The sequence below is a fragment of the Oryza sativa genome, chromosome 2 (assembly GCF_034140825.1).
Source record: "Oryza sativa Japonica Group chromosome 2, ASM3414082v1".
Taxonomy (NCBI): Eukaryota; Viridiplantae; Streptophyta; class Magnoliopsida; order Poales; family Poaceae; genus Oryza; species Oryza sativa.
The window spans coordinates 26,299,927-26,309,636 of NC_089036.1; the positions used below are offsets into that span (position 1 = coordinate 26,299,927).

The 9,710-nt window shown below is 45.2% G+C and overlaps 1 protein-coding gene across 3 annotated transcripts; it reads left to right on the forward strand.

Moving 5' to 3' along the window:
• Window positions 1–1,177: 1,177 nt before the first annotated feature.
• LOC4330128 (uncharacterized) lies at window positions 1,178–7,309 on the forward strand. Of its 3 annotated transcripts, none has more exons than XM_015768082.3 (9): window positions 1,178–1,281; window positions 1,490–1,614; window positions 1,921–2,214; window positions 2,333–2,377; window positions 4,435–5,042; window positions 5,453–5,645; window positions 5,845–5,909; window positions 5,988–6,198; window positions 6,792–7,309. In XM_015768082.3, exons 3-9 carry the CDS (start codon window positions 2,065–2,067, stop codon window positions 7,137–7,139), a joined length of 1,620 nt encoding a protein of 539 aa, XP_015623568.1. In that variant the 5' UTR covers window positions 1,178–1,281; window positions 1,490–1,614; window positions 1,921–2,064; the 3' UTR covers window positions 7,140–7,309. The 3 variants fall into 3 exon arrangements, with proteins under 3 accessions (XP_015623568.1, XP_066164139.1, XP_066164138.1); XM_066308042.1 differs by having other exon boundaries at window positions 1,262–1,281; window positions 1,383–1,614; XM_066308041.1 differs by lacking the exon at window positions 1,178–1,281 and having other exon boundaries at window positions 1,286–1,614.
• The last annotated feature ends 2,401 nt before the right edge of the window (window positions 7,310–9,710 follow it).

Below are 9,710 nucleotides of genomic sequence, written 5' to 3' on the forward strand. Positions count from 1 at the left end.
CTCTTAATTAGCCGTTTCTAAAGTGTAGGAATCCGTTTCAGAAACTGGGCCTAGGATTAATGGGCCGGGGTGGTGGTGCCATTATGGTCGACGTGAACACTCGTGTTTCGTCCGGGAAAAAGTCCACTGTGACTTCCTCAAAATATATATAGCTCCAATCTAATTTATATTCTTAAACCGCAATACCGGATATCTTGATTCTCTCAATTATTAAAACCATTATAATTTGAATATCTCAATGGTTTTGGAGGATGGTTTTACTGATTTGGCACTTTGACTTGGTATAACCTGTTAAATCATCTTGTGAGACCCTCCTGTTAATGACCCTTTTTATTTCTTGTTTTCCTTCCCTTTCACCTCTCACCTGTTAGGAGGGCAGGCAGCGATGCCCTCCTCCCTCCCCCACCCAACCCTAGACATGTCAGTGGCCAAAACCGGCAAGTCCTCGTTGCGGTGGTCGAGGGGGATTGAAGGGTTGAAGTGAGGAGGGAAAGGGACGGAAGACAACAAAAAAAAAGTTACATAGGATGACTCAATAGTTTGGACCAAGTCAAAAACGCCAAGTCAGCGAAACCGTCCTCTAAAACCGTTAAGGGAGTCAAATTACACAGTTTTAGTAGTTGAGATAGTCAAGATATCCGATATTGCGGTACATGGATATGAATTAGATTGAAGCTATATTTGAGGCCATCAAAGTGGACTTGTTCCTCGTCCCGAAAGCGAGTCGTGAGCGTGATCGCCAACACGGCCCATTTCAAGGCGACGTGGTGCGGCTCTTCAACATTTGGGATGGCGTCTTCGACCATCTCCACAGCACAATGGTAGTACTACCTCTTCTGTTCCAAAATATAACAACATATCTTTATCAAAATATAATAAATTTTAAGTGAACACATGACACTAGGATGTGTCTCATTCGTTAAAGGGCTGCTATATTTTAAAATGGATGTAGTAGCTCATAATTTGATCTGTGCATTCTTTTTTTTTGTACAAATACAAATTTTGATTTGATTTGTTCATTCATCTTGTTAGTATTAATTTGGTTTGATCATGGACACCAAGTCATCAAAGCCTCTGTTTAGCAATGGCCGGGCCGCCGGGGCTCACGTGCTCGTTGGATCGATCCGAAGATTCCTCGTCAAAATTTACAATACTACTACTACTCCGTGTCAGAGTCAAAAGACTCAAAACGCCTCCTCGTATCGTGGATTCGTGGTACAGGGGCTCCCCTTCCTCTCAGTGCGCCCGCGGCCTCCGGGTGGCCTCCAGAATCCATATCAGGTGCGTCTCCCACTCGCAGCTCCAACAAACTCCCCGCATGTCGAGCATTTCCCTCTCCATCGATCCAGTATCCCCAGTTCCCAACTACTAGTTTCTTTCAGTTGCAGCGCGCGATCTCGTCACTCTGGTGACCATCTGACAAGTTCTCGGCACGTCGCGGCCGGGTGGATTTCGCATGCGCGCCTGACGAATTCTTCTCGTGAAGCAGGGCATCGATCGCCGGGGGCGATCAGATCACCCGGTGAGGTCGAGCTCCGATCGCTCGAGTGGCGTTGCCGGCCAGCCTGGAGTCGCCGGTGAACGGCGGCAGCAGAGAACCTTCAGCGTAAAAAGGTTTGTCCTTCTCGTACAACCCGCTCGATTCTTCGTGTTCGGTTCCAGCGTCGTCGGATGGGTTAAACCACACTGAAAACTCCTGTGCCGTTGAAGGGGACACAGGACTTAAATCCAGTACGGTTATCAGCATGCCCACGTCCACGTAGTGACGTGAAACAAAAACCAACACAAACTCGTTCGCACACGTGGACGCGCCCTCCTGAGCGATCGGCGCGAGCGTTTTTAACGCTCTCCAGCGATCGACTGCCGTGCAGCACTCCCTCCCGCATCCAGTGCTGTGCTCACCGTGTTGTTTCGTCTCAGGAGCAGAAGGCCAATTCAACCAGCCAACCAGAGGCTGATCTCGCCGAGGAAGCGGCGGCGAACAACGCTCGGACCGCGTCAACGATCGAGAAGGCAGAGGAGGGGGAGGGAGGTGCGGGCGGGCGGCGGGTGGGAGGGGCGGCGATGGCTTCGGCAGCCGCCGTCTTCCCGGACGGCCGGCGGTGGTGCAAGGGCGGGAGCTCGTCGTCGTCGCCGGTGACCACCGCCATCTTCCTCTTCTTCTTCGTCGTCGTGGTTGGCGTCCTCGTGTCCGCCCGTTGGATCACCACCACCGTGAGTTCGGAGTTTTCTTTGTTTTTTCTTCGTTTTCGAAATTTCAGTCGAGCATTCATGGCGATGGCGATTCATCAATGTTTATCTGACACTAGTTATTTTATTGGCATGAGCGCAGAGTCATCTGTCGATCACCAATCTGGATGAGTGGCGCACAAAGACGGTAGGTAAGCTCCATCCTTTTGTTCGATCGAAAATTGTGAAACTTAGGTAGTGTTTGGTTGCAAGGATGGGATGGGATGGGATGGGACGAACCCACTTTTAGGGGTGTTTGGTTTAGGGGTGGGTGGGATGGGTTGGTCCCTGGAGAGGAATATTCCTCTCAGATCCGGGACCAACCGATCCGCCAAAAACTGGCGGACAAACTCGTCCCACCTGGGACGAGCGACGGCGTCACCGCGCCATCCACCACCTTCGCGAGCTCCGTCGGGCGCCCACGAGCGTCGCCGCCTCGTCCACACCCGCCGCCACCTCCGCACGTCCTTCTCCGCCGCCGCCGCCTCCTTGAGCGCCGCCGCCTCTGCCTCGTCCGCGACCGCCGCCGCCTCCATGAGCGCCGCCGCTTGCCCGCGACCACCACCTCCGCGCGTCCACGAGCGCCGCCTCGCCTCCACGGCCGCCGCCGCCACCTCCACGAGTGCCGCCGCTCATCCGCGACCGCCACCTCCGCTAGCACCGCCGCCGCTCCACTCAGATCCAGCCGCCGCCTCGCCTCCGCGCCCGGCGCCTCCTCCGCTTCGTCCATGACTGCCGCCACCTCCACGAGCACCGTGACCGCCATCTCCACAAACTCCGCCACCTCTGCCTCGTCTACGACCGCCGCCGCCACCTTCGCAAGCGCCGCCGCCGGTCCTCTCAGATCCGGGCGCCGCCGAGTGCCTCCGCCCCTAGACGGCACTAACGGTGAGTACAAATCCGTCCATCCCATCCCACCTCAATCCCTTCTACCAAACAAAAAACTATAACCATCCCATACCATAAACCAAACAGACAACTGGAACCATCCCATCCCACAAAACTAGGATAGGTCTGACCCATCCCACTTCGTCCCCAAACCAAACACTACCTTAGCGAATTCTACTCCTTACCATTTTACTCTTTCCTAGAGTGACAAATCAGGGTGCATTTTTATCATGTTTGCAAACCAGAAATTCTTCCTACAATGAAATATCTGCGGTTGCATAAACAGATTTACAGGATTGATCCATTCTGCATGTCTTTTTACAAGAGAGTAAAATTTTTCAGCATTTTTTCATGTCTTTAGATGTCAGCATTTTTTAGTAGTATATAGTACAACATAACATGATTTACCATACAATCAAACAATAACTGCATTGTTCTCTTTTTATTTTCCTCAACAAACTTCTAACAATATGAACTTCTCTAGATATATGTTTGCAATCTTTAGACTTATATACAAATATGGCCTAAAAGTAACTGATTGTAGCTTATTTGAAGTAATAAAGGCCAGAATGAATTCCGTTACCTAGAAGGAGAGTAAATTTTGCAAAACTATAAAAACTTTCGATGAAACTATATTACAAAACTATTAAATTCCAGCAGCGGCCTAACAAAACAATAATGCACCAAATTATTAGGATACTACATATGTAAATTACGATATCACAAAACTATATATTTCCGCGTAAATTCACCATAAAACTTCAAATTCGGAGGTTATAGATCTCTTGCGTTATTGCCAATTGGATTTCAAAATTTATGATTTTGCGATACTATGATTTATAAAGTTGTAGTGTAGTTTTTATTACTGCTCCCTCGGTTTCAGATTATAAGATGTTTTGACTTTAGTTAAAGTCAAACTGCTTCAAATTTAACTAAATTTATAGATAAATATAGTAATATTTATATTACCAAATTAGTTTTATTAAATCAATAATTAAATATATTTTTATAATAAATTTATCTTTGGTAAAAAAATATTACTATTTTATTCTAAAAACTTGGTCAAACTTGAAGTAGTTTGACTTTGACCAAACTCAAAAACATCTTATAACCTGAAAAAAAAAAGAGGGAGTAGTTAATTTGATGCTATATAGGCATGTAATTTTACAATATCATACCTTAAATATGTACATACTTAAGTTTTGTGATAATAATTTTATTATTAGGAAACACTACTGGAGTAATTTCTGAAATTTACTCTGTTTGCGATTATTTGCAATTTTATTATCTCAACTCATATTCTTCCTTCCCCTGCAGGCAATCCTGACCTCCACGCAGGCCACATCCATCCCGGGCACCCCCACCGCGCCGCCGCCGCCGCGCCGGGCCTACTCCATCTCCTGCTCGTCGCCGCCTCTCCGCCGCGACCCCGCCGTCCCGAAGAACATCTCCCAGACGCTCTACCTCGCGCTATCCTCCCGCCCAGCCTGCGCCCGCGTCCCCGAGCCCCAGCCACTCCCCCCTACCACCACCAACTCCTCCTGCCCGGCCTACTTCCGCTTCATCCACGAGGACCTCCACCCATGGCGAGCCGCGGGCGGGATCACCCGCAGGATGCTCGAGCGCGCCAGGGACACGGCCAACTTCCGCCTCGTCGTGCTCCGGGGCCGCGCCTACGTCGAGCGCATCGCGCCGGCCTTCCAGACCCGCGACCTCTTCACCATCTGGGGCATCCTCCAGCTGCTCCGCCGGTACCCCGGCCGCGTCCCCGACCTCGACCTCATGTTCGACTGCGTCGACTGGCCCGTCGTCCAAGCCGATCGGTACCAGGGGGAGAACGCCACCGCCATGCCGCCGCTCTTCCGGTACTGTGGCGACGACGAGACGCTCGACGTCGTCTTCCCGGACTGGTCCTTCTGGGGTTGGTTAGTCTACTTCTCCTGGTCTTCACATCATTGTATTTTTCTTGATGGAGTGCTTGCAGATTAACATTATATTCTACTGGTTAACATTAGAATGAATCCCAATATCCCACAATCAAATCACAGGTTATTTCCTATGCTGTTATTGCTACGCTACTGTTACTAGAAGTAGCACAATGATTGTGTTCTTCATGATAGTCAGGTCCAGTAAGCATACCATCAGTGTGCATTGTGGGAGGATGCACATGTTTATGTCTGCTGCTGTGTTTCTGACACAGTAAATATATGTGCTTGACCATTGCAGTGCTTAGATTAAAGATCATTCCTAAGACTGCACCAAAATTAAGTATGTTCTTTTTACGCTTTCATTCGGACAAAGCACCAGAGCTTAAATAGACTGTCTGTGATGATAGGCCAGAGATCAACATAAAGCCGTGGGATGCACTGCAGAAGGATTTGGATATTGGCAATAAGAGGGTGAAATGGGTGGATAGAGAGCCTTATGCTTACTGGAAAGGGAATCCAGATGTTGCAACTAAAAGAAAAGAGCTGGTTAAGTGTAATGTCTCCAGTAAGCATGAGTGGAATGCACGAATTTACAAACAGGCAAGTATTTGTGCCTATGATTTACTGTGCCTAGTCGCACTTCAATTAAGTTTAATAGTCCCCTGTTCTCGCAAGTTTAGTCCTTCATATTCCTTTTAAAAGAATAATTATATTTTAGTATGTGAGTTATTTATCAAGAAAACAGTTATGATGATGTTTATGATTGATTAGCTATTTTGCGCATGTTTCTCATATACAGGATTGGATCAAAGAGAGTAAGGCAGGATACAAACAGTCAGATTTGGCTAGTCAATGCACACACAGGTGTGTTTTCTTTTGTTAAAAGGAATATAAGAGTCATTTTGCTTTGTTGACAGTACTGACCATTGTGTTTGGTGACAGGTACAAGATCTACATTGAAGGATCAGCATGGTCAGTCAGTGAGAAGTACATTCTAGCGTGTAATTCAATGACACTGGTTGTTACACCAAAATACTATGATTTCTTTTCAAGGGTGCTGATGCCCACTCAGCATTATTGGCCAGTTCGAGATGACAATAAGTGCAGCTCCATAAAGCACGCTGTTGACTGGGGCAATTCAAACAAGAAAAAGGTATCATCTTTTATATAACATTTAAATATCAAGCAACAAAGTTATGTGGCACTAGATATCAGTTTTGATCATGATTGGCTATTTCTATGAGCTGAAACACATTGGTCAACAACTATTAATTTGAGCTGAAACTCCATATTCACAAACTACTTCGTGTGATATGCTCACCCTGATAGTGTGGGAATCTTTTGCAAGATAAAAAATTTAAAGCTTCTAATGTTCTATAGAAAGTGATGCCCTTCCTTTATCTATTTAATATAAGCACATTGATGGAGCTGTAAATAATTGCATTGTTTTTCTCGTGTATTTCATCTGAAAGTTTTGTGCAATAACCAAAGCATTGATGAACTAATATTCAAAACTCGAAATTATTTCTTGATGGGAAGTTATCAACCGTAGATCTTAATCCGTGCTGACTTGTCCAATATTTAGTGAACTAGAAATTTTTACTTGTCTTTTCATTAGTAATGATCATGTTTGGAGTCAAAGGTTACATTTTTCTATAACATAGAATATTTTACCATATCGTCCTGTGATAGTAATATTTATATGAAAAGCATACTCTCATATCTCCCTTCTAAAAACTGTTGAAGGCACAAAAAATAGGAAAGCAAGCAAGCAACTTCATTCAACAAGAGCTTAGTATGGACTATATATACGATTACATGTTTCACCTGTTAACTGAGTATGCTAAGCTCCTACGGTTCAAGCCTACCAAACCACCTGAAGCTATTGAGATCTGTCCAGAGTTATTGGCATGCCAAGCTATAGGCCGTGAAAGGAAGTTTATGGAGGACTCTATGGTTAAGTCTGCCAACGATGCAGGCCCATGTGATCTGCCACCTCCATTCAGCCCTGAGGAATTCAAAGAATTACAACAGAGGAAAGAGAAGTCAATGAAGCAGGTGGAAACATGGCAGCAAAAGGCTTCGCAAACCTGAGGATAGCAAGCATTGAGAGTTCACTGTTTTTCCTTTCCTAACGACATGCATATAAAGTTTTGGTCAATTATTTAGGGTCAATGGTCTATACACATATTCTGTAGTGGTAATAATCAAGAGTTTTTCTTATTCGATTGAATCAAATGCATAACATCTATAGAACTTACAAATGGTTCTAATTCTCTCCTAACACCCCCCCCCCCCCCCCCCCTCCAAAAACAAAAGGAAAAAAAACACCCTTCATGCTTGTTAAGGAAATTTTTACTTCTAACTGTCATTTTTTATACTTTGTTTGAGCTGGAAAGAAAGAAAGGATTTTGAATCCCACTGGAACAGTATTCCTGAAAGTTTTTACCGGTCATTTTGTACCAATTTTATGAGAAACAAAATTGCTATGAAATTCTTAGATCATACTTTCTATAATAATTAATTATTTGAGGAAATTTATGATTAAGGGCATGTTTGGGGAGATTCTAGCTGTTGCAGCTTCTCCCAGAATCAGAAGATCCCTTAAACAGTCAGTTTTTTATCCAGATTATGAGAAGCTGTAGTTGTAGAATCCAGAAAATGAATTAGAAGCCAGAAGCTGGGTAGATTATGAGAAGCTGTAGTTGTAGAATCCAGAAAATGAATTAGAAGCTAGAAGCTGGGAAACCTAGCTACTCCATATTTTCAGAAGCTAGCTACCAACTAGTTACTCTCAGAATGTTAAGCTTTCCCCAAACAGGCCCTAAGTACAGCATATCCTAGCCGCCCCTTTCTCAAGGGAAATGGCGCAAGGCTAAAATTAGACCGTTTTATTTGTCTTGCCCTGTCCATAGAAGTCTTTAATTTTAGCTGCCTTAGCGGCTTCAAAAATGACTCACTATGTCCATAAAAGACTTTAATTTTAGCTAGGCATATTAAGTAAGATATTAAAAGATCAATATGACATTCATTAATATGGAGAGAAAACAAGAAGCAGAGGCAAATAAGGACATAAAGGAAGTGTAACGCCCCGATTTCCGCGTGGCGTTAAAAGCTAATTCACCGAAAACCCTAATTGCGAAAGTTTTGATTCTTTTGAGTGATGAGTCTAAGTTGTGCCAAAGATCACAATTAAAATCCCTCAAATGTCTCGATACCCTGTTATCAAAGATCGTCTCCACAAAATTTCCATCCTAATATAATCCCGAAGTTTGATCCCTTCTATTCGGAGTTCCGTCCTGAAACCCCACCCGTGAACTTTGTCGAATGTCCGAACCCTAACCCACTCCAATGATTCACCTCCGATTCCTAAACTCTCTCATTAGTTCCTTCAAACCGATTCTCAAATCCGAATTCAATCTCTCAGGTTTTGATTCATCTATCTTTCTCTCTTTATCGGTTCGTCAATCTACCCTTGTTTTCCTTCTCGAACTTCTGACCCAAGTCTGAATATGCAAATCGAGACCACTTCCACCCTTGAACTCTAAACCCCAAGGTTCAATCCCTTTCGCCTTGAGTTCTTCCCAAAAGGATATCCGTTCCGAAATAATCTCGAAGTCCGAACCCTTCTATTCAGACTTCTCTTCTAAATCCCTTACCCGCATATCCCGTCGAGTAGTCAAACTCAAGCTCCCAAGTTACAATTTCTTTCTCTAAATTATCCATCTCCCTTTGACTCGTCTCTGAATATTGTTCCCTTCCTTGACTCCTTTCTATTCTCCCGAGACCGAGTATCAACTTCGAATTCGAATCCAGACTCCAGCCCTAAAACCTCTCCAATTAAACCTCTCTGTGAACGTCTAATTTACCCCCCCCCCATGGTGGTGGATTCCCTTCTTTCATTTCCTCCCAGGTCCACCTCTTCCTACTCTTCCGGCCCATATCTCTCTCCCTCTAAAGTCTAGACCTATCAAATCTACCTATTTATTTCGCCCCTCTCTCTACATCGATCTACCTAGCGATCTATCTATCGATCGATCGATCCATTTATCTATCTACTATACCTACCTATCTGTTTACCTATCCATCCGTCAATCCATCTGTCTATCCGTCCCTCTACCTATCGACCTATCTCTCTGTCCATCTATCTATCTATCTTTGAACTCTTTCCCAAACAATTGTCCCAACTCCAAGAATACTAGGTTCCTTTTGAATCCCTCTCAAATAACTCTTGAGCCGCCAAACACAGAAATATTCCAGAAATATATAATTCCCGCCTTTGAAGCCCTTCCATGACACCCCCATATTTGCCAGGATCATATATCCGATTGGAATCCAATTCCCGACTCAAATGCTCCTCAAATTCCTTAAAGAAATTCCCCCGAAAGTCTATTTCACCTCCCTCTTGGTCGTTGGGCCGTTTTTCCCTTTGCCGGCCCATCTCCACCTCTCGGCCGCTCCTCCTCCCCCGCACGTGCGTTGCACGCGACTGAGTCGAAAGAGAGCGCCGCTCTCTCCCTCTCTCTCGGTTTCTCTCTCTCTCTCCCTCGATCGATCGATGCCGTCCCTCTCTCTCTATTTCTTTCTCTCTCTCTCTCTCTCACGCGCCGACGCTGATTTCCCACCAACATCGCTCAAACCTCCACCGCCTTCGCCCGTTCCCGC